Below are 23,850 nucleotides of genomic sequence, written 5' to 3' on the forward strand. Positions count from 1 at the left end.
CGAGGGCCCCACGTCGGGTCGGTGTTAGTTTTCGCCGGATTGCATTCCCCAAGTCCCGCCTTGCGTACTCCGTACCACAGTACACGTAGCCTTGCACCCTTGCTGGCCATTTGCGCACCCTGGCACTCCCCGGCATCAGGATATCTGTTCTCTTGATCTCGGGCCAAACTGGCTCTCACTGAGACGAAGGCCATGTTGCGGTAGAGTCGTCGACTCAAGTGCAGTCGATATGGCTGACAGCGCGATATCGCAAGGATTCTCCCTCGTGGGATGGGCATTCTTGCCAACTGTGCGTTAGCCCAAATCCTCCCTGCGAAGGCCACACACATTGACGAGCCCACAGTATGCCACTAACATCTTGCAAACCATCTACTACCGGGTGACCATTCCTGCCGGGCAGCGACATCCACACCCGGGAGAGCCGCTCTTTGCATATCACCATCGACGGATTCGAGTCTTCGTCCTGTCACTCTACCTCGTCTATACCCTCGCGCAGGCGCTGTATGATATCACGTTGTCTGGCGACTTCTACAGGTTGCTCGGCGTGACACCATGGTCAGGCGAGAAAGAGGTCAAAAGTCGGTTCAGAAGACTTGCAGCCAGATACCACCCTGACAAACTGCATGAGAATGGGCAGCCGTTCCCTAGCGCCGACGCAGTGTTTGTTCGCTACAAGCTAGCACACGATACCATATTGGATCCTGCAAAGCGATTCGCATACGACCGATTTGGGCCGGTCATTGTGCAGGTGCAGCACCCAGGACTGAAGACCATCAAGGATTATGTCTACGCTGGCCTGCGCTCAAAGGCTCCTGAGTACCTGTCCAACGCGGGGGTGCTTATTCTACTGAACTACATCTGGCTACCTAAATGGGGCCAGTTCTGGCGGTATTTTGCAGTCGCCTGTATGGCGTTTCTCGAGCTATACTTCCTAACACACGTCTGGGAGCCACCGAAACTCGCATTGCTCTGGGCCTCTACGGCCCAGAAGTTGCTGCCAGACCTGCTGCCGCCTCATCTCCTACCCTACCAGGTATTGGGCTTGGCCAGGCGGATGTCCATGTCCATAAACATATTCATCTCCCAGCTTGCACCGCCCAAAGCAAGAGACCCTGCCATGCGTGATATGCAAACACAACAGCAGATTGCACACCTTGCTCAGGCGGCCAGCCGGCTGGACGCCGAGACAGGAGGTTTGCTTCAGCTAGCCATGAGTCCGTTCCGAGGAGAGGGTGAAAAGGCGGAGATTTTGAGGTCTGGGATGAAGGAATCCTTGGTGACAAGTACCTTGAGGAGACATCCGGAAGTAAGAGCGGCTGTGCAAAGAGTCCTGGATCGCAGGAGGGGCGCGGCCATCATGCAGGAACGCGGCGAGTCGGTCTCGTAATAGCACAAGAGAAAACAGAATCTTATTCAGACCATCTCTAAAGACACCCAAGTGGTAGCTCTGCACCGTCTATTCTTACTCCTACTGTGATCCCCGTCGATTTCTGTGGGTGCCATCCCTTGCCCCACCTTGACTTGAGCCTTCAGGCATGGTTTCGACTGTCTTTCTCCTTCTGAGATTCTACTTGCAGGCAATGAACCGAGTGTTTGTTGTCACGAAGGCGGTAGGACGTCAGTGACCGATCTGGAGGCCTATTGAAGAACGAGGTTGGGCCAATCACTGGCTGATCGCATTGCCGGCAGACTGAGTGCGACGTTTGGATTGACCTTGGCCGATCTTCTCCACCATTGAACGCGACTCGCCTACTGTGATCCTCGCAACCTGGTTATCGCACTTCACTTACCAACCACTGGCCCGACCTTCGTTTGACTGGCTATCGATATCTTCCGCCATGTTCTCGACATGTCCTTACCTATTAACACGACTGCACTCCGATTTCAATCCTTTTGCGATAAAAATGACCCTCCCGCGCGGCCAAACACAAGCATGGACACGCGCACTGGCCGCATTCCGGACCACGACAACACCCCGATCATGACCCCAGCCAATGACCCGCGCCCCTCGAGCGGTGACGGGAAATTGCAATGTTGCTGTGGACGGCTAGAATGCGCTTACCTCGAGAACAACAGCACTATACTTGGTGGCATAGAAAGGGATCTTGAGACTGCCGCCAGGCTTGGTCAGGTACGTGCACCGTCACCTGAGTCGGGGTGTCGGAAGATGTTGTGTTTTGCTGTTTGCTTGTGATTGCTTCCTGGGCACGATACAATGCCGTGACGATGCAGTGACTTCTGGGAAGGAACATTCAAGAGTCACAAAATACAATCTGCATTCTTCTTTCCTCCTCCTCATGAGCTATCCCCATTTGCGGCTTCAACCAACACGACGAGATGAAGATCATCTTGCCCAAGGCACATCGCCATAGCACAGTGGACACTATGCAGACGAGCAGCGGGCTAACATTCGCTCTGCAGGCCCTTCTGACCCGCCATGAATCGTATGTCAGTGAATCGCAACAAGAACACCAACGTCTCACAGCCTATATCAACGACCTGGAAAGAGAGAGGACACATCTGCAAACGGCAAATGAGAAGATAGTGGAGGAAAACCGACAGCTCTTGAATCAGCTCGAAGTCGCAAACACTTCGCTCCAGGACAGCGATAGCCATGTTAGGAGCCTGGAGGCATTGCTCCGCGACTGCGAGGTGGAATACAAACGGTTGAACGGCCTCAATCGACGGACAGAAGAGCTGGAACTCCAGATACTCGAATTGGAGAACGAGCGAATCACATTATCCCGCCAGTCGGAAGACACCAAGGAGGAATCCAAAAGCACAATCAGACGGTGGAAGGAAAGCGAGACGAAAGTCAGGCAGCTCGAAAGTGAACTTCAAAGAATCGAATGGGAAGCCAAGAAGGACAAAGAACGATATGAGGAGGTCATCGCCAGACTGCAGAGAGAGCGAGTGCTTGAGAGAGAACTCGGTGGTGCCGAGGGCCGACTCAAAGGTGCTGCTGCGTTACGCGGCCTCAACGCAAAAGAAAGCGGCACCAATGTTATCAGCCATTTTGTGCGCGACATTCTTCAGGACAATGCGAATCTGCAGGCTGGAATTGTCGAGCTCCGGGAACTGCTTCAAGCCTCAAACGAAGAGGTACAGAACCTCAGGGAGCAGATTCTACAACATCAACCTGTGGAAAGTGATGGCATGCAGAACCTTTCCAGATCAGTTCCTTTGAGTGAGCAAATTGACTGGGCAGAACCGTCCCCGAAAGTGCAGCAGTCAGTTCATGTTCACCATCACTACCATGCAAAACTCGGCAAGAGGGAACGGACATCGATTATACGAAGAAGCTCTCGAAAACGGGCGGTCATCGGACTCAGTATGCTCCCTTCTACCCCGGAGTCGTCTGCGCCTTCAACACCACTTGTCGGACCTCATCGGTTCGTCTCAAGCCCTATTTTACCCACGAGTCTTCACCAGCCGCAGCCAATGCGGAATCGTTGGTCTGTACAGTCGACTGCAACAGCATCATCCATGGCGTCCAGTTTTCCTAGCTCTCCGAGGTCGTATTATGAGCAACCCAGCTCTATCTTCGACCGGATTGAAGCAGGCGAGGAGTCATCTAGACCCACAAGTCCAGAGTCTGCAGGCTTCGCGACTTCGCCGCTGAAGTTTGACGACGCACCTGTCCTAGGAAAGTTGCATTATTCAACAGCGGGAGAAGCCCCGATTGCGCCCGACCACGAACCTGTCGATCATGATACCTTGCAGCCTGAGGTCGACGCCGAAGCCGAGACACAGAACCGAGATACGGGTCTCGAACCAGGTTCTCAGGAACTGACGCCGAAGCCTTCGCAGATACTTGTTGCCTACGATAGGATAGAGAGTCACATCCATCCCGAACCGCCAGATCCTGGCACTTCGAATGAGCAACCACCAACTCCCACAGATCCAGAACCTCCGAACATTATTGTCGAGGAACATCCTGAAGAACATCCGGATGCACTCGAACAAGCGTTCGCAGATGATCTACCTAGTATCGGACCGGTGCACGTCAGCGGACCAAGTCTACGACGCTCAGCTTCTCATGACTCGCTAGTCTCCATCTCCGGCATGGACATCCACATTGCCAAACGACCAAGCTCTTCGACATCACAATCGTTCAGCCTCCTCAAAGGCAACAAAGCCTATTTCGCCCTCCCACCTTCTGCGGCTCGCAGAACACCGTCAGCTCAGCCGCTTGCCACTGTTACGGAATATACCGCTTCGAGCTCGGTGAGATCTTTCAGCTCAAATTCGTTGACTGTGCCATCCGCCGAACTTTCACTGCCCCCGCGAAGTGTAAGCTCGAGTGTTGCCGCTTTGAGTGGCCTTGCCGGTCTTCCATCTCCACAGCACGAAAACCAACGGTCGTCGGCGTCGAGCTCGAGCGGGTTTACTGGACTCGTTGGTGGTTGGGTCCGAGGCAAGTGGGGCATCGCGCCTGTAAAGTCGAGCACAGACTTGCGCTCTTCTGCGGCTTCAGTATCGACATCTTCCTCGACTGAATCGCAACCACGAGGCTTATTGCTTCCGAGTGGCAGACTACCGGGCATCAACCAGAAGGGGCCAATACCCGGATTGAGACCACCTCAGAAAATCAAGGCGGTGCAGGTAACGTTGGTGAACGAAGCGGGGCTCAAGGAGAGCTTAGCAGAGTAACGCCCCGCCCCACCGGGAATAGTTCCGCTTGATTATAGAGCTTGACGACAGGACAGCATAGGTGTCCATAATGGTGGCTGACGAGATTCTCTTGGATGCATTGCCACAAGATGATACCCCTTGAGTTAGCTGAACGCGCAGCAGTACGGAGTACATAATAGCAGAGATCACGGCCTCGAATTGAGTTGTTAAAGTTGCACATTCCCGTACTCCGTATCTTTAGACTATATGCAGAGCAGACGGTAGGCCACTGAGATGTTTGCCATGCCCAAGGCGCACGTTATGGCTAGGTACCTAGGTAGCTAACATCTGCCCCAACCAAGTCAGACGATCCGCCTGTCAACATACATACAGTACTTCGACGGACGCAATGCAACCAACCGTCAACGTGAGCAATGCGGGCAGCCATATCCGTAGAAGCTCGTCCAGGAAGGGAAGTATCACGCTAAGTACGGAGTACGGAGTACTGTACAATCTACACAGGCGCTGGCGCTCACACCTACCAGGATGCGAAAGTATGAGATATGGGGTATGAGGCATGGAATGCTTCTGAATTAGGTGGGTAACGACGGTACGGAGCGTCTTGTACCTCGTGGCATTGTCGCACTACGGACAACTTGAAAGGACTTAATTACCCTGCCCGTTGAGAAAAGAAAAGCGTGAGATTCAACTTTCTCCGACAGAGTACTTCGTACACTGTGCCCCAGTGGTAGCAGGCGGCTGTGCTCTTGCATACCTAGGTACTGATAGCTACTCCGTAACAGTATTTGCTGATATGTCCTGTGTCCTGTGTTCTGTCTCTCAAAAGGGCGGCGGGGGCGGTTGGAGAGGGGTGTTTGGGGGTTGAGGGAGAGGGGCGGGACAACTAGACGAGCATTGTGCCTTGACGAGGCTACGAGTACCATCCGTGTTGAGGTGCATCATATGGACCTATGTACACAGTATGCAGCCAGCCGGGTCGCACGGGCTAAAATTGCAGGGCAGTGGAACCGATGCGGGCAAACACGACGCTTAGCTATCCGATCTAGGGATAGCATACGAGTTATGAGTTTAATCCGATTTAAGGATATCACTGCCCTGCAATTTTAGCGTGGGCGGAGAGGATGGCTGCTGTACTCGTACACAGTAGGATAAAACAGGCCCGAAGGAGTGGTTCGCGTAGTAATCTCCGAGTACTGTGTAGAGGAGAAGCTAAGTCACTATCGAATGCCGGCAATCTTAGTGTGGATGATGGCCATGGCATGTGCTTGGTATCAAAACTCCTACTATGGTACTCCGTAGACAGCCGGATAATCCTACTCTGTACCCCGCCACCATCTGTGTACCACAGTATGCAGGCCTACAAGGCCTGTGACATCAGGGATGCCCTGCAATCGTAGCGTGGACGAAGGCCCTGTGCTGGCACGGCTGGGTAGGCGCCCATATATAACTCTTATATAACTCATCGAGGTAGACGGCGGCGGGATAATATCCCACAACCACCCCCTCCAATACTGTGTGTAAGAAAGCGAGCTCTAGCCTGCAATCTTTGTCCGGATGAAAGGGTTGACCATCTGATATCCCGCTTCACGTATGCCGACGGATACGGAGTAACCATATATAGTACATGTTCCTTCGAGTGTTCTAGCTTTGTTGGCCATTCACTGCCTTTCCACCTCCTTCCTTCGAGCTAAAATTGCAGGGCACCATATCAACCACTGGCGGCTTAGGCATGGCTCGGAACCGGTGAGCCAGAAATGGAAGAATCGGTGCTCGGAAGGGAGCCGTTAGTTACTCGTGAACACTTCTGCCCTGCAATATTAGCTTGGTTGAAAATGAAACCTTGGAAGGACTGACCGCCTAAGATCCCGTACGAGTACCACGAACGCCGGTGGACGGCCATCCTGTACAAGTAGGCAGGCACTCTCTGTCGACTTGTTCAAGCTTTATTGGCCACTCACTCACCGCCTTCCCTGCTCCCTCTTCGCCCGGGCTAAGATTGCAGGGCATTTCAGAGAAAACTCTTGCTGTGCTTCTCCGCCTCCGTGCCAGAATGGCAGGGTGTTTTGGCTGATGCCCAATTGGTCCAATTGGATGGTGGGATCATTTTAGTGCGCAGGCAGACGCACGAAGAAAGTCAGAGCCGATCGATCTCTCACTCATCTCTCTGTCTCTCTCCTCAAGAGAACCGACTCTCACAGCACATTCAAAACCGGAAGAATTGTCGCCGTACGCGCCGCGTCTACTACTACCTTGATATTCGCAAGGTGAAGCGACGCCAGTGCATGGGTGGGCGCTTTTGATAACTTACTACAGAAGACAAGCAGCGAAATGTCAGGCAGACTTGAGTGCGGCTGCCTCTACGGCTGCGGTCGACTTTGTCAGCCTCATGCGGGGAATCTGAGCAGACCCTTTCTTCTACGCTAAAATTGCAGGGCATTCTGGGCTTTGCCCGCCCATTGGCCCGCAACGGGGTTACAGAACCTACGCCCATTGATGTACCACCGTCGAGTATGCACAGAAAGTGCACCCTGATTCTCGACCCCATGATATTGATGCCCAGTCCAGCGAAAGAGCTGCATCTGCAGAGCCGTTCGGTGTAGGCCAGGCCATTCTTCCGTCCCAGACCACCCTTGAAGGGCACCATAATTTGCTAAATACGGCGGTATCAGGTCCGGTCGTGAGGCTCTAGGACTGAAACGCACGAGCGACGAAGCACATGTCGGACTTGGGACCCCCGTTTGCGGCTCAGCACCCGGATCTCAACGAGGCCATGCAACCCAGACTTTGTGACTTCCGGGCTGCCGGCGTGACGGAGTACAAGTACGAGTACGGAGTACGGCGACAGACCTCTCCGGCCGAGCTAAAATTGCAGGGCAGAGGAAATGAGGCTCAACTGTTACCGGTTAGTCCACTGTGTGAGCTGGGTGGGCAGCATACTTCAATGTATACTTCTGTGTACCCCTTACTCCGTCGAGGACGTCACTCATTCACCAAAGCGCGTGCCTACGCTAGGAAGAAGAAAACTCTTCTCCCCCTTTCTTCTTGTCCGTCCACTTCTTCCGTACTATGGCAAGCACGTCTCATAGCGTACAAATTATGCGACTCCATGGTGTTGATGCTGTAGAGGTGAAGAAAAGGAAAGGGTCGAACTGCCAATGACTATAGAGTCTAACTCGAGCAAGGATGCGCTGTGCGCTGCCAGCTTCGTGGTTTGTGGACCTAACGCCTACAGACGGGTCTCACAGCGCAGCATTCTAGTTGGAGCTCTTTGTGACCATGGCGTCTTCCTATACTTACTGCATCAGTTGCCGTACTGGTGCAACCCTGTATGACTCGGGTCTTGAGGACGGACCATCTGGGACCTTGCACGGGCGGACTTTATCCTGCCAACAAGTACAGACATTCCTACGGGGGTTCGACAGCTTGGATTCCTAGCATCGGCACTCCTTTACAGATTAGCCTGCAGGATGTCCTGTTCGCTGTGGATTTGACTCTTGCTCAACATCTTCCCCCTTCTCATCAACTCGGCAGTCTTGGTCATGATCGGGTCCATCATCATACTGGCCATTGCAACCACCGTGTCGCCCTTGCAGTAGAATGCGGCGAATTTGTTGTTGTCGGGGTCACCTTTGAGCACCAGCTCATCCCATCCATTCGGCGTGGCGCCACAATATCTCAGCTGTGAGCCCAGTGCAGACCAGAAGATAGGGGTGAATGGCTTGGGTTTGCTGCCCGGCTGCGCAATCAGTTGGCCGATGGTGCGACCCATGTTCTGCGCGACATTCCAATGCTCGATGCGTGTTGGGGTGCCGTTCCCTCCGGGACCGTGGTACGGATACGTTGCGATATCGCCGAGTGCCCAGACGTCCTGTAATCCCTTGACGGCGAAGTTTTCGTCCACGGCTATACTGCCGTCTTCCTCGAGCTTCACTTTGGGATTACCCTTCAAATACGACGTCTCAGGGCCGACGCCGATACCCAAGATAACCAGGTCAGCCTCGAGTGTGGGACCGTCCTTCAGCTTCACGGCCCCTACAGAACTCAAGCCGACAGCGTTCGCGAGTTTCGATGCCGGCAGAGCAGCTTCGACGCCAGAATTCATGTAAAACTTGGCTCCGTTATTTTCCAATATCCGCTGGAAAATCTTCCCCACTTCCGTACCCATTACTCGTTCGAGTGGGGCGGATTCCATACCCACGATGCTTACGTCGTTCTCCTTGGCGAGGGCATTCCCGACTTCCATACCGATGAAGGAAGAGCCAATGATGACGATCTTCTTACCCTTGTCTCCAACCGCATTCATGATGTTCTGCACGTCGCTGACTTTCCGGAGCAGGAATATATTGCCCAGTTCATTGTTCTTGAATCCAGGGAGGGGTAGTTGACGCGGTGTGCCGCCCGTGGCTAGAATGAGTTTGGTGTATGGGTACGACTTGTCCAACTTTGTCTTGACTGTCTTTCCATCGAAATCCACCGAGGTCACCGTGTCGGAAACGAAGTCTATTGAGCCATCCTTGTACCACTCCTCGGGCTGTAGATAAAGCTTTGTTGGGTCAGTGATGAGGGCTTTGGAAAGCTTCGTGCGGTCGATAGGCAGGCCTTCATGGGTGATGACTGTGATCTGGCCTTGGTAGCCGAGTTCTCGGAGTTTGAGGAGGGCGCCAAATGTGCCGGAGCCACTGCGAGCTGCGTCAGCCAGATACTCATATGTACGATCAGCCGATAGTCGGGCTCACCCGCCGACAATGACCAGTTTGTCCTCGGAAGAGGGTGTGGTCTTGATGTTGACCGTTTTCTTTCCTCCCTTGATGTCTGCCTCTTTGCCCTTAATGTAGACACCGCCATCCTTCTCAACCACGTCGAATTTGTTCAGTGCTAGAGGCGCAGGGGCGTCTTCGACATCGCCGCTCTTTACATTGAAACAAGCTGTGTCGCTTGTCAGCGCTTCGTGTCTTCTTAACCTGGGTTCGGTTCTTACCTCCATGCCATGGACAGGTCAGTCTACCCTCAGGTGTGAGGACGCCGTTCTTCAAAGGTGCGCCAAAGTGCGTGCAGTTAGCATTGAGTGCGTGAACCTGGCCATTGACATTGCACAGCAGGACCTTTCCACCTTCTATCCCCTCGACCTCGTATTCAGCCTTGTCCAGGTCTTTCAGATCGAGCTTGTCGACACCCTTCAGCTTGAACTCTTGAGCCATCTTAAGCGTCTGTGCGGAGAAGGCTCTGGCGCCGTGGGTACTAGACAGAGTTGGGACGCCGAAACGGACTACAGTGCTTGGAATGAGAAATCGACTCGGAAAACGTGGTTTACACCAGGTAGAAGTGAAAGATCCGGCAAAGAAGCGGGTGGAGGATCGTGTAAACATGAAATCTGCCGGCCACAGGAGTGAGTCGTGTCCACCAGAAGATCAAACTGGTTGCGGCCGGAAGTTACCACAGCCACGATAATAAGACATGCACCCAGGAGACGAGTAGGAGATTGATGGATGATGCGTGCAAGGGCAGTGGTGAGCACGGTTCCTCCTTCGCACTCCCCTCTGCGGAGAGACTCCATTGGGATGAGAAGTGTCGTGCGTCATCGTCTGCCGTTGCACGGCCCAGTGCGGGTACTGCCGCTCAAAGTCCTCCAATCAGCAGACGTGGATTGTTAACACCACGCTTGTGATCTTGATATCGTACGAGGTACAAAAATAGCCCGATCAGGGGAGTTCCACACTGTGGTTGTCGAAACGTCTTCATTACGAGGTACCCAGTACGCGTACCTCGTACCTAATATGCCAATCTATGCCTCGCCGGCGCCGGCCCGGATAGTCTTGAGGCAACACTTCCTTCGCGACTTATCGACCGTCCCAAGGCTCCGCTCATCACCACATCGCTCAACCCCGGGGATTTCGACCGGCTTCGCTCCTGCGCACGTTCGAATTTTGCCCGCTCTTCCTGCACGACGTTCTCCTCGGCTTCCGCGTCGAGCAGCGTGCCATGTATCTGCAACGACCACTTGTTTCTGTCATGTGCAGGAACGGCTTCAGTATCCACGACCCGGAATTTCAGCGTCGATTTGATCTTCGCACCATCCGCATCTGCAAAGTGACCGCCTTCTTCATCTAGCGAGATTTGAGAAGATGACTTTTCCACAAAAGTTACCTCTGTCTCCTGTGTATCTTGCTCCTGCGGACCATCTCCGCCCTCCTCGCCACGTAATCGGCCCTTCCTGCCTTTCTTGCGGCGCTGGGCCTCATTTCTACTTGGGCCATTCCACTTCCATCCCTCCGGGATTCGGGTTTTTCCAACGGCTGTCTGAAAGTAGTTGTAACTCACCAATCCCACGAACCCTTCTGAGGTAACATTGGTCCAACCGTAGAGTTCGTCACCATTTTCGGGTCGGAAAACCAAGAATGTCACCGTGAGCCATGCCCAACAGACGCCAAACTCGTCCGCTGTGCCTGCGAGGATTTCGGCTTGCGCCTCAACGTCGCCGCTTCGCGGTGGTAGGAGAGGTAAATTGATGCCAGAATTAGGTTTTGCGGAGAGGTCGGGGTCGGAGAAGGCAAGGACGATGCCTTGCGCAGGTGGGAAATATGTGAGTAACAAAGGTGCCAAGTGTGTTGCGAGTAGTGAGGACGTGCTAGTTTCGAGGGAAACTGCAGGTATGGGGAGGTAGAGCGATAGTCGCGTCGAGTAGAATGAGCTAGGGTCCTCGAATTCAAGAAGCCTCAGGATATCTTCCTTATCTGGGCCTCCTTCCAACCCATTTGCATCGCTCTTCAGTGACTGCGCATCTGCCGACTCGCCTCGTTCGTCCTCCCGCGCAGGCGCATCAGGCAGTTCAATGTCCTGTGAAGCTTGCGTCTGTTCACCATGCGTTGCTAATTCGCTGCCGTCCTTCGGCTTCTTCTTCTTGCTTTTCTTCTTCTCTATGCTTTCTGTCGATTGTTGGGATGCGGTGACTGGCGGCTTCACACCGTCCCCTGTCCTGGGCTTCTTTTTCTTCTTCGCGGATTCTCTATCATCGGCGTCGTGCTTGCGCTTCTTTGGCGTGCTCAAGGATTCGGCATTCTTGTCTGTCTTCAGGGGAGCAGGATGTTTGTCTTTTTCCTGCACTGACATGATTGGAGTGTCCACAGTCTGAAGCTCCTAGTGCATCTGATGCGAACGACTACTCCATACTCACTCGCGCTTTCTCTTCGAAATTTCTTGACGGAATGCGGAGCGCGGGATTTATTTCCGCCGACCGCCGGCTTGGCACGCGTGCCTGACTCCCACTATCACAGTCTTCACTCACGTTAAGTCCAACACCCACGCTCTGCATCTTCAATCTACATATGGTGTACGGAGTAATATGCTATTGTACTCAAAGGAAGGGCTGTACGCCGTGCTCTCGCGTGTCCATGGACCTCGAGGACCCAAACCGCTATGCGCGAACAATGACAGTGCGGCCATCAACCCATCCTGCACGCTGTTCACCAGCTGCTGAAAATGGACGCCTGGAATATGTCCGATGAAGACTTGTTTGGTGCCGAACCCGAGTTCGATAAGTTGTGTGAGATATGTGCAGGTCTATTTGACCACGATGCTATCTGGCCAGAGGGTCAATATCGACCTCATCATGATATCCGTGCGTTAGCTCAATCTGCGAAAGCAGGCTGTCACTTGTGCAGCTTGATACTCGGTCGCATATCTCCAGAAGATATTCTCCATCTGGAAAAGGAACTTGAAGACCCCGCTCCTACATGTTCTCGTCAAATTGGAGTCAACATTCGTGGCGCCGAGACTCTCACGCTTTGGGTGGCTGTTTGCAATACTCGAATCCGTCGAAAAGGATGGGATACATGTAAGAATGGCTGGGTTGGAATTGCAAGATTTCGAATCCGGGCACTGAGAGATGACTATACCCAAGAGAAACGCTCGGCTGCCAGGGGGAACTTCTCCAAGTCAACCATGGCTCAAATCTCGGCCTGGTTGGAACGCTGTGATTCCTCGCATTCGTCGTGTCGTACGGTGCGAAATGTTACGCCGACACGGAAGCTTCTGCCAACGAGACTTCTCGACGTGTCCTTGGCTCTCGATGACAATCGTATCAGGCTCTGCGGATCACAATCATTGCGTGTCGGCGTTAGATATGCAACTTTGAGTCATTCCTGGGGAGGGCAATGTAACATGAAATTGACGATGAAGACACTGCCCGAGTTCCAAAAGGGTATTTCTCTAAACGATCTTCCCAAGACTTTCCGAGATGCCGTGGTTGTGACCAAACAGCTCGGCCTCCATTATCTCTGGATTGATGCACTCTGGTGAGTCTCCCAGGTTTTTGGAGGGTATTTCCAGCTCCACAAGTGAAATCCTTTCCTTGGTTTACTGTCTTGTCTACTTATTGGGCTAAAAGTATGCTTCAGCATTATTCAAGATTCGCTCAACGATACAGACTGGATACAGGAGGCTTCTTCGATGGGCGATGTCTACGCCAACTCCCATATCACCATTGCAGCAACCACGTCTCCGAACTCGGAAGGCGGCCTGCTCCACAAAAGGAGTCCACTATCTGTGTGGCCCTGTAGGCTCACAGCGACCTGGAAATGCTTTCAAGCTGGCGAACTGGTCATCTCTACCCCTGACTGGGCTGATGAGACAGATCTCGAACCCCTCGCAAGTCGATCCTGGGCGTTCCAAGAATGGCTCTTATCGAAGCGACTCTTACACTTTGGCAAAGACCAGGTGCGTTGGCAGTGCTTCTGCTTAGCTGCCTCTGAAATTTACCATGACGGCGGTAGCGGCGACGGTGGCGGTCTCGACGCATATGGGATCCCAACGAAAGGCATCATCGTGCGATTGGTACAAGATCCGCGGAGAGCGGCTGATCTGTGGTTCCAAATCCGAGAAGATTATTCCCAAAAGGAACTTACCAATGCGACTGACAGACTTCCAGCTCTTACTGGTATCGCGCGCATGGTGTACAGGATTCTCAACTCGCCCGAAGACGACTACCTCGCTGGGATCTGGAAACCACATTTGCTTCAAGAGTTGCTATGGCAGAGAGGGCACCACACCGCCACGTCAACTGGGACAGATAGTTCGTACATTGCACCATCGTGGTCGTGGCCTTGTCTCAAGGCTCCCTTTCTCCGGTATCAGGCGGGCGGCAACGCCAAAGACGTCGAATGGCTTGTTCACATCGTCAAGGCGAAAGTCTATACGATTGGAGATGCTTTTGGCCCCGCCATCAGCGGCTCACTCATCGTTCAATGCTCATTAAGCTCCATTACCGCTACTTTGCATCACGGCGATCAGTCCACACCCAGACAGGATCACCACCGATGGACAATTGAAGCCATTAACGGTCTTGCCGTCAGCTATAATTGCAACCTAAGCCTCGATGACCCTGCAACCTCCCACCCAAATCCCCCACCGCGTACATTCTTGTTCATGTCCATCCGGGTAGGCTTCGGGCACAACCCCGATCAGAACACCATAGCTGGGCTGCTCCTCCAACAGACGGGTCACTGCCGTGGACAGTACCGTCGGATAGGACTGCTAAACATCTTCGGCGGCAGACAACAACCAGCCTTGCTGTCCAGCTTGAGGCAGGGAGCCGCTCCAAGCGAGACCTGTTACCTTGAAACCGAATCCCGCGCTGATCGGATTATCGAGATTGTGTGACTTTTCCGAGCATCGTGACACTGTCCGCGGTCTTGATAGATCAAAGGGTCCTCCGCATCTGGAGCAATCTTGGTCATCACCCAAATCCAAAGTTCACATATCACGTTCGACCTATCAGCTCGTATCAGTTCAGGTAGTGCCGATTGCAGCCTCATATCCCTTTACTCCTCCATGTTTTCGCCCCCGGACAGGCTGCCAGATCAAAGCATTAGTGTACAGAGCTGCAGCAGCACGATCTATTGCTCCTAACCAGCTAGCTGCATCAAGCCCGAGCTTTCTGAAGCGGCACCACCACAACAATCCAAGAGGTCGGAAGTCATCGTGCAATGGGTCGGCATTGCTGCACTCACTGTATCGTCAAGAATCACAGCGGCGTCCGCTGACACCTTGGCATTGCTCTCACGGTCCCGCATCGGTATAGGACCTGATTCTCGAACAGCCCTGCACAGGAGCGATTACACGGCTTGTACTGAGTCTGCAAACAGACTCACCATTCACGATGACGCAATAATCATGACGCGCGAGCAACCCAACGACATGCATGCCCTGCAATTTTTAGCGTGGTTGAAGCGGCTGGCTCGGCCGTGTAGAACGTTTTATTCATATATAGGCTACACGGTCTGCCAGTACATCGGACACGGGCAATCACTGATCCTCCTCATCCGCGTCGCATGCAGCTTCAGCGTGGATGAGTCTACAAAAGATCCCTGGTGATGGCAAAAGGCCCGCGTTCCGCCTCGACTGCCTCATGTGGGCGGAGCTCCATGCAGGGCGCATGCCGTGGTACTGGAGTTGTGGCGGCGCTCTTGGATCGCAGTGCCGGTGCCAAATAGGGGAACCAAACCCGGGCTCATGAAAACAGGGGAGATGCCCTGATTTTATTCGATTTTCGAGCCCACGGGATGGTGCCCAAATACTCTGGAGAAGTGCTCCGTCGTTATATATTCTCGTAGGGGCAAGAATCGTGGAATGTTAGCTTCTCTACTTGTTCGATGCCATATCCGCCAATGCGGCCATTTTGATTTTCCGCTGCTGCTGTTCTCGCATCGCCTTCGCGTGGTTAGTTAAGCGGCAGGCTCATTGTGGAGTCTGATCACCTACCTTCTCGACAGTATTCTTGACGATATAGCGAATGACCAGCACGTGGTTTTGCTGCCCGTATCGCAGGGCCCGAGCGATTGCCTGGTTCTCAATGCTTGGATTCCACTGAGGTTCGACGATGAAGATCCGATTTGCAGCAGCAAGGTTCAAGCTTCCCATGCATTAGCACCAAGGGTCATTTCGTGCTGGATTGTAGCGACAACGCCTACCCGAAAGCACCTGTTCCGGTGGTCATGATCAGGACACGGACATCTTGCGAAGTTTCGAATTCACGCAGTGTAGTTTGCCGGTTGCTTACGGGACTTTCCCCATCAATACGTCCGCATTTGATGTTGTTCCTCTGCAAATGCTGCTCTATAAGGTCGAGGGTCTTGGTCCAACATGAGAATACGATGCTAAAGTATTAGTCAGTAACCTCCGCCCTGCCATGACCCAAATGGCTTACCTCTTTGTCTGCTGCAGGCCGAGCCGTAGGTCTTCCACTAATGCATCCATTTTGGCTGATTGACCTGTCGGTACAAACTTTTCGTGTCTTCCAATTTGATCACCTGCAGAGTTGCTGTTGGGAGTCGCTGCCCCGTTATACAGTGGCTTGCAGATAGGACAGTCTGATGACGTGTCGTGACTGGTCTTGGAGTACCCCTCCAGTTGCATGTCGAAGCACTCGTTACACAGGACGTGGGCGCAATTCTCAGTGAAAGTCCTGTATACTTGGTTGGTGCTCAGATATGGCATCGACTGCATGCATAAGGAGCACTTGACTTCTTTGCTTGCTTGCCCAGATCTCTGGTAATACAGATCTTCCCGTTCGCTCTGTAGATCTCGGTACCTCCAAGAGTACGGGTCTTGGAAAGTGCCGTGGTTGCAAAGGATCCGTAGTTGCAGCTTTACGTGGAACTGGCCGAATGTATTGCGCCTCGATTCATAATTTCCCTGATGTGCCAGAAGGCGTGACATTTGTGTTTTGGTTCGGTCGTATTGCGTTCTCTCCGCGACTGAGAATTCCACTTCACGGATTTGCTCCTTCTGAGAGGGAAGGTGTAGGACACTTCTGCTCCGTCGGAGGCAAGTCGAATCCATTAATTGTGACAGTCGTTGCGAGGCAGTCTTCCAATTGCGGTCATGGTCGAATGGTCGAGCGATAAAGTGACGAAATACGGCGATCTTATCGAATGGATCTGCGCGAACGAAAGCGAATAGACTGCCAATGTCATCCAGGGTGTTCTGAAGGGGAGTCCCAGTGAGACACCAACGAGACTGTGCTTGCAGCCTTGACACTGTTTCATAGAATGTCGTGGTCCGTCGGCGGATGAAGTGAGCTGTACAATCAGACAGTGTTCGATGGTGGGTTAGAGCAAGATCGTCTCACCTTCATCTAAGACAACTCTAAACCAAGCAAAGCCGAGAAGAGGACTGCGGATATGATGGGTCGCCACTGGAGACTCGATCGCGATGGTCTGATATGTTGATAGGACAATGTCAGCGTCGGGTATGCGAGGTACATCTCGATCCCTGTTCTTGCCATGATACACTATGATTTTGAGGTCTTCGTGGACATGCCTACAGTCAAGTCAGTATGAAGGTACTTCTGCAAAATGACTGGCACATGCTTTTGGATCTCCGTTTGCCACTCGTGGAGCAACACTGGTATTCTCGTCAGTTGGGCGTGCGAACAAGGAGGATGGCATGGTCTGGGCAGAACATACATGCAAATGGGACGAGAACCAATGTTGCACGCGATCGTATGAGCTTCGAGGCCCCCTCGGTGGTCGGGTCTATCAGGTGGGCGCCACCGCCATGCTGCCACGCATGTGAGGCATCCAGAGTTTTCGTGATTAACGCAAGAATCGAAAGGGATTTGCCCATGCCCATCTCATCGGCCAGGATGCCGCCTCCGATTTCCGAAGGCCTGAGTCGAGATTTCGCCCTCGTAATAACGTGTGTGAAGCTGTAGCACGAAATCAGAACAAAGACAATATTGTTCTTGGGCGTTACAAACCCCTCCTCGCAATTTGTATCATCCGGTTTCCACAGCGAAAACTCCGTTGCTATAGGGCCTATCTCGCGTTGGAGCATAAAGTCGAGGGCGGTTTTCTGATGGCTGCTCGATACGCATTAGCTTGCTATGCTTGCTGAGATGCATGATCTGGGCGTGTTCAAGTGTCCTGTCGCCATTTGTCAACGCCCGGCGTACGTACAACAATAACGGGGTTTTGAGTCGAGGGTCGCCTTCGACGGTCTTGAGATGAGAATCTCGCTTGAGAGAAGCATAGACTTCAGAGATTGCACGCTGGAACTTTTGAGACTCGTCAAGGACTATTTCCTCATCCGAGCTTGGCTTGATCTCAACTGTAGTCTCCGAAAGTTCTACTCCTGGAAACGATATGAAGTGCGGATTGTCGTATGTTGACTCAGGTCGTCGATGGTCAGGATGTTGGAGCCAGATTTTATGTTGGGAGAGTATCATGTCGATATTATGGCGGACATCGGAAGATCCATATATGTTCATATTGACTTGTATTGTAGCTTCGCTCGCTTTTTGGGCTCTGCGTATTGTGTCGCCCACTGTCACAACATCTGCGAACACGTCGATCTCGATGCAAGGTAAAGCCAAGACCTGTACCAGGGCCTTGGAGATTTGGGTGTTGAGGATGCCAAACTCTGTGCCATCGACAAAGAAGAGTGCAAGATGAGTCGCAGTACGCCCAACGGTGAAATTGTAGCTATTGGCATTCCGACGAGCATCGGGCGAGCGCAATTTGGTATCCAGATGCAACATTTCGCCCGAAAGACGAACAGCTGTTCGATAGATCTGGAAAGTCGTTAGGCCAGAGTACCAACTCTGTCATACGCAGGAGAGCGGTGCATACCATCCCGAAGCAAGTTTGGGAAGTAAGTGACGGGGGGTCCATCTCAAGAGAGAAGTCCTCCATGACGGCGGTTGAGGGAGTGAGTCCATTCTGACTGAAGGGTTGATCGTCCACCTCCCATGAGCGTATAGACGCCTCTGCCAGTTGCTCGGGCCGCCAGTCTGGATCCTTCTCGCTCCCAGACAGAAATGGTCCGTCACAGAGAGTACTCCATGATCCGGGTGAATAGTTCAGATCACCACTGGGTTGCTGTCAGTGAAAGGCCCAGTGTATCCTATCGACAGAGAAGTAATATACCGTACCTCCAGTCGTTCACTTCCCAATCCAATGTACTCGTTGAAGACTGTAGTGTTGCATAGCTGAAGCCATCCGTGAACGGGTGCTCTACGACCAAGTCTCCGCAGTCATCGTTGAGTAGGTGCTGAATTGAAGCCATGCGCCAAAAACGGCGGGGCTTACGCGACTATGTAAGTAGCGTCTTGGCTCAGGTTCCAGCAGGCGCGTCGGTGAGCGCGTAGTGAGGTAAGTCAAAGTGAACAATGATTCTCTTCAGCATCGACTTGTCCCTCGTTTCCCCCTTCATCGTGCTTGGAGAAGGGTCAAGTCCCCCAGGCTGGTTCGAAGGGCGCTCTGGATGATCATATGAGGCTCCAACCTCCTCCCGGTCTCGTTCGGCTGAAATACGAGAGGCGCCTTCTAGGCTCTTGAGTCAGCCTCACAGTCAACACCGCCCTCCTAGGCGCTACATCCGGCTAATCACCTGCATCTCAAGGCCCTTTGGTGCTGGGAGGCGACCGTGGCTGCCTTCCACGCCTTGTCATGAAACTTATGCGAACCATGGCCCCAACACGTCCTGTTCACCCGCGTCTCATGCACAGGCGTGAGCTCTCAACGTCTACTTCTCCTTCCCGTATTCTTTCCCCATCGCAAGGACACGTTCTGTTGACTCGCGAGGCTGAATGCAGTGGTCTTGAAACCCGCACCGAAGGATGGACAAAACGGCCTCTTCTGCGCCGGTTTGCACATCTTATCGACCGCAACACCCTGATCAAGCTTTCCAAGACAGCCTGAGCCGCTACCTTGCCAAATACAAATCTCGCCTGACGAGAGATGAAGAGAAAGAGTTGGAGAACACGAAATTAAGTGACGTGAAGAGACAAATACTTCAAATACAAGACCAGCAAGGCAAAGAACGAAAGGCCATCAACTTGACCCGCATGGACAAATTTATCAAGGCAATGGACGAATGGGAAAATGTGGTCTCCATTTTCGCAGACAGCACCGTCTTTGTGGCCTTCGTTTGGGGCCTTGTTAAAGCTTTGCTCCGGGTAAGCAAGTCATGTGTTGCCCCGTTTCTGACATTTTCATGCATGGCAGCGTACAAGCCCTCCGTGAGAAAGGCCCAAATTCTCGGCACGCAACTGTACTGTGCCTCGAACAAGCTTATTCACCTCGTACCGCGTTTCTCATGTTAGGGGCTGCCGGCTCATATACGAACCATTAACAGGCAGCAAGCACTTTCAGCGACTCTTTCGAAAATCTACTCGATGCTTATGAGCAGCTCGGACTGCGCCTTCCGTCCCTCGAACCATACCGAGAGTTGTTTGCCGAAAATGCGGAGATGAGGAACGCTCTAGGGTTGATGTACTCCGATATTGCGGAGTTTCATCTCAAAGCACTACGGTTTTTCTCGGGTTCCGGTATGTGGACCATCCCCCCAGCAAGGAGGTAAGTGCCACTGAAGCTGAATAGGATGGAAGAAGTCTTTCACTTCGCTCTGGAAAGATTTCGGCACGAAATTTGGAGGTACTCTCAGGGCTCTGGATCAACACCGAAGCCTCATCGAGGAGCTGGCCCGGCAGTACCAATTCAATCAATACCAGCTCGATCGCAAGCAACTTTTTGAAGTTGTGCAGAGCTATGAAAACCTTCGAGAGAAATTAATGGCCGACATCGACAGCCGCGTCGAGCAGGAGCACTCCAGGAAACTCGACGATACGCAAGCTTTGCTTAATGCGGCAAGTCCTCATTCCGAGCACGAAAGAGCTTGCAGAAGAAGGGGCTACGATCAACATAGTGGGCGATGGCTATTGGAGAAAGCACAGATCAAATCTTGGAAAGACGATGAGATCCCTGAATCATCCGCACTGTGGCTCAATGGCATGCCAGGGGCAGGTATGATATGGCTCTTTTCACTGCGCCACGAATGACTCCCTGACGGCAACAGGAAAGACAGTCCTTGCCTCACTCATGGTAGAGGAATGTCGGAAACAGATCAGATCGAAAGTCCTGTACTTCTATTGTGTTGAGAAGGACTCGACCAAAAACACATACATATCTGTTGCAAAGTCCTTGATTAGCCAAGCCATTGGTGAGTCTAGCGAGGTTCTTCTGCCGCATTGCTACGATCGTTTGAAGAAGCACGCCGCAAAGATTTCACAGTCAAACACCGATGCGGCTACTTTGCTTGAGTTCGTTCTACAAAGGGCCACGCAGCAGGAGGAGATTCTCGACCAACAGTCAATATCCACCAGATATTATGTCGTGATAGACGGTTTAGACGAATGCGAGTCGGATGAATGGCAGAGGATTGTTGAGTCCATGCGCCAGTTGATCCAATCGCTAGAAAAGACCCATTATTATGGGAGGTTGCGGGTCTTGCTTGTTAGCCAGCACACGAACCAAATTGAGTCAGCCCTCAAAGGGGTAGCTTCGCTTTCAATTATCCCTGGAGACAACGCAGATGATATCAAAGGTTACGCGGAGCAGAGAGTCAACGCGATACAGCAGAAATTCAATCTCAAAGACGAAGAGAGGGCAGGCATAGTTGCAGAGACTTGCGACGGAGCTCACGGTACTCCAAGCAGCGTTGGCGAGCAATCATGGCCCTGAGTTGACTTATCTTAGGAATGTTTTTGTATGCCCGATTGGTTATGGATAATCTCCTCAACCAAAGGACTAAGATCCTCTTCTACGAGGAGCTTGCACAAAAGTTCCCGAAGGGTCTGGCAGAAGCGTGTGTATGCTCCCACGGTACCGATCGAAGTCTAACATATCCTGCAGTTACGAAAGGATATTAACACGCATAAGACGAGACTCGAGCGCGAAACTTGGCTTGGGAGGATGGGAAGAGATCCGCACCCTCCTTGGGTGGCTGGTATGCGCTCGAAGATTGTTGACATGGCAGGAAATCCAATGCGCATGTTCCATAGATCCGGACAAATCCACCATCGATTTCGAAGGCCGACAGCTTCGTAATCATATCCGTGATGACTGCGGTTCGTTGATTGAGGCTTCTTCGGATCAATTTGTTCGGCTCGTGCATGGCACTACAAGCAGGTGAGAACTGCTTCTTCGAAGCTCTACGCTTGGTAATGACTTCTCCCAGATACCTCGTGGTGACCGGTTTCGTCAACGAGCTGGTTGCGGAGACCAGTCTGACCACTAAGTGCTTTCAATATCTGGTACTTCCGTGCTTCACCCAGGGTCTTTCTCCGCAAGGAGTCCTGCACGTCGCGCTCCTGGGCCATTACATATTTCAGGACTACGCAGTAGGCAAATGGTCGGGTCATTTCACAGAATTGCTCAGGAAGGCCACTGCCGCCAAAGAGCAAGAACATGGACTCCCTTCGACTTATCGGGCAGAACTATCGAATCAAGCCCTACTGGATGACGCGCTGGCCCAGTTCCGAGACGCCCTAGACAATTTCACCAAAACCTATCAGGACGCCTTCACGGACACTTCCGAAGAGCAGGTGACATTGGGCGCCTGGAATCAACTTGCTTTCAAGGAAGACACGGAAGACTTTCACATGAGTCTCTGCGCAATTCAAGCCCATATCCAGCAACACCTTAGAAAGGCATTTGAGATCCGAAACAAAATCAGCATTGAAGCTTTGGCGACAGCCTTTGACCGCAACCGATCTTTCCTGGAAGATCCGGCTCAAGACCCGTTCAAAATAAAGCTGAAGGCCCACGAGGAAAAAACTCTCAAAGATACATATGGCGAGCAGCGCTATAAATGCCCCAGGCTCGACTGCGACAGCTTTTACATGGGGTTCGTAAACCGCAAACTCCGGCAGAAACATGTGGATCGGCACGAACGTCCATTCCGTTGCGACGTGCCAGAATGTCCTGGAGAGCTCGGCTTTACATCCAGCCATGATCTGCAGAAGCATAAAAGAACGGCTCACTCGAACACAGGTGAGGGAATAGCGACTTTCGAGCCACTCGAAAGTTGCGTAACTACAGAAACTACCGCGAGATGGCCGTGTCCGCATTGCCCAAAGAGATTTACACGCGGCTTCCATATGAGAAATCATATCCGGACGCATGCAAATCAACGTCCTTTCAGCTGCACTGTGTGTGGGAAATCTTTCACCAGGGATTATGATCGGAAGAGACATGAGAAGACGGTGCACGCCAGCAAATGAGAGTTATGAGCTGCATTGCTGGCGCAGGGCTGCATTCAGTCATAATTAACCTGCAGGTAATCACACTACCTGAATACGGTTTTAAGGGGGAAACGCACCTGTCATGTTCATGTACATTCGGCGTCCCCAACGATCTCTTTTACGGAAGATGGCTCTGTCCGCTGCAGACTGATTCATCAGCTCTGTATGAACAAAAAAATGTGATTGAAAATACAGCAAGCTACGACCGAGCAAACTGCCTGCAGAGGTTCTGGCAGGGTACCCAATGACTGAGCCACGCTTCAAGTGGCCAGTCTTAGAGTCTTCGAGTAACACGGGTCAGACGTCTTCCATCCAAGTGTGGATTGAACAGCAGAGAACGCGGGGTTGGACGACTGCCGAAAACTATAGCGTGGCCACAGATCTGGCAAGCAGTGGTCCCTGGCCAGACTAAAATTGCAGGGCATCACACAAGGCAACCGTGGCATTCGCAAGGCGAACGGGATTCACATGTCGAACGGGATTCACATATCAAACAGGACTCACAAGGCAAACGACATTGACAAGGCAACCGTGGCATGGTGAGGGTTCACTATGTGACTCAATTAGAGGACATGATGAATTTCAGAGGGGTCTGGGGGGAGACCCAGCTATATAGTTACGAAGGCCTATGTAAACAATACGGTATCGTACAATAGGGGGTATGGCCCAGTACACCTCTTGAGGCTGTCTGGCTAACCCTTCGGATAACCTTCCTAGTTATAGCTTCCCCTACTTAGCTTCGAAGGCCCTCCTTCGATAGTCGGGTACTCTTCGTAGTACTCCTCAGTCTTAAGGCATCTCCGAAACCCTCTAAATCCATTAAGTTATTTATCGGAAAGGTAAGGAAAAGGTCCGTTTATAGTGTCTGACCTGCGTAGGTAATAAGTGTGTTGTTAGAAAGAAGGGAATATAGCTCTTTAAAGGGGGTAGTGTCTCGATTATAATTATACTATTTATATTATCGTTAAATTTATAAGGGTTACTTACTTATAACTCTATTTAAATAGGCCTTACTTTAATATTATTAATTCGTAAGTTAGTGTTTATATATATATTTATATATATATCTAAAGGTTTAGCGAGGTTTAAGCCCTTATAAAGTAATATTATTACTTAGCTTATAAAGTAATAAGTGT

The 23,850-nt window shown here is 52.1% G+C and overlaps 7 protein-coding genes across 7 annotated transcripts; 4 read left to right on the forward strand and 3 right to left on the reverse strand.

Moving 5' to 3' along the window:
* Positions 1–229: 229 nt before the first annotated feature.
* On the forward strand, positions 230–1,387 carry A1O7_02440 (uncharacterized protein; the record flags this gene model as incomplete). The annotated part of the gene is made up of 2 exons (XM_007756472.1): positions 230–289; positions 344–1,387. 2 exons carry the CDS (start codon positions 230–232, stop codon positions 1,385–1,387), a joined length of 1,104 nt encoding a protein of 367 aa, XP_007754662.1.
* A 998-nt stretch (positions 1,388–2,385) lies between these two features.
* Positions 2,386–4,653, forward strand: A1O7_02441 (uncharacterized protein; the record flags this gene model as incomplete). The annotated part of the gene is made up of 1 exon (XM_007756473.1): positions 2,386–4,653. The coding sequence occupies one exon, from the start codon at positions 2,386–2,388 to the stop codon at positions 4,651–4,653; it is 2,268 nt and encodes a 755-aa protein (XP_007754663.1).
* Positions 4,654–8,083: 3,430 nt separating this feature from the next.
* A1O7_02442 (uncharacterized protein) lies at positions 8,084–9,833 on the reverse strand (the record flags this gene model as incomplete). The annotated part of the gene is made up of 3 exons (XM_007756474.1): positions 8,084–9,314; positions 9,372–9,561; positions 9,614–9,833. The coding sequence occupies 3 exons, from the start codon at positions 9,831–9,833 to the stop codon at positions 8,084–8,086; spliced, it is 1,641 nt and encodes a 546-aa protein (XP_007754664.1).
* Positions 9,834–10,404: 571 nt separating this feature from the next.
* Positions 10,405–11,742, reverse strand: A1O7_02443 (uncharacterized protein; the record flags this gene model as incomplete). The annotated part of the gene is made up of 1 exon (XM_007756475.1): positions 10,405–11,742. One exon carries the CDS (start codon positions 11,740–11,742, stop codon positions 10,405–10,407), a length of 1,338 nt encoding a protein of 445 aa, XP_007754665.1.
* A 1,050-nt stretch (positions 11,743–12,792) lies between these two features.
* Positions 12,793–14,289, forward strand: A1O7_02444 (uncharacterized protein; the record flags this gene model as incomplete). Its single annotated transcript, XM_007756476.1, has 2 exons — positions 12,793–12,926; positions 13,029–14,289. 2 exons carry the CDS (start codon positions 12,793–12,795, stop codon positions 14,287–14,289), a joined length of 1,395 nt encoding a protein of 464 aa, XP_007754666.1.
* Positions 14,290–15,270: 981 nt separating this feature from the next.
* A1O7_02445 (uncharacterized protein) lies at positions 15,271–18,323 on the reverse strand (the record flags this gene model as incomplete). Its single annotated transcript, XM_007756477.1, has 10 exons — positions 15,271–15,339; positions 15,391–15,541; positions 15,600–15,785; positions 15,836–16,709; positions 16,760–16,950; positions 16,977–17,034; positions 17,097–17,338; positions 17,390–17,491; positions 17,589–18,202; positions 18,261–18,323. The coding sequence occupies 10 exons, from the start codon at positions 18,321–18,323 to the stop codon at positions 15,271–15,273; spliced, it is 2,550 nt and encodes an 849-aa protein (XP_007754667.1).
* Positions 18,324–19,249: 926 nt separating this feature from the next.
* A1O7_02446 (uncharacterized protein) lies at positions 19,250–22,475 on the forward strand (the record flags this gene model as incomplete). The annotated part of the gene is made up of 8 exons (XM_007756478.1): positions 19,250–19,588; positions 19,768–19,960; positions 20,013–20,435; positions 20,488–21,114; positions 21,168–21,276; positions 21,324–21,599; positions 21,649–22,317; positions 22,343–22,475. The coding sequence occupies 8 exons, from the start codon at positions 19,250–19,252 to the stop codon at positions 22,473–22,475; spliced, it is 2,769 nt and encodes a 922-aa protein (XP_007754668.1).
* Positions 22,476–23,850: the final 1,375 nt, after the last annotated feature.

This window comes from Cladophialophora yegresii (genome assembly GCF_000585515.1).
Source record: "Cladophialophora yegresii CBS 114405 chromosome Unknown aczIN-supercont1.2, whole genome shotgun sequence".
NCBI lineage: Eukaryota > Fungi > Ascomycota > Eurotiomycetes > Chaetothyriales > Herpotrichiellaceae > Cladophialophora > Cladophialophora yegresii.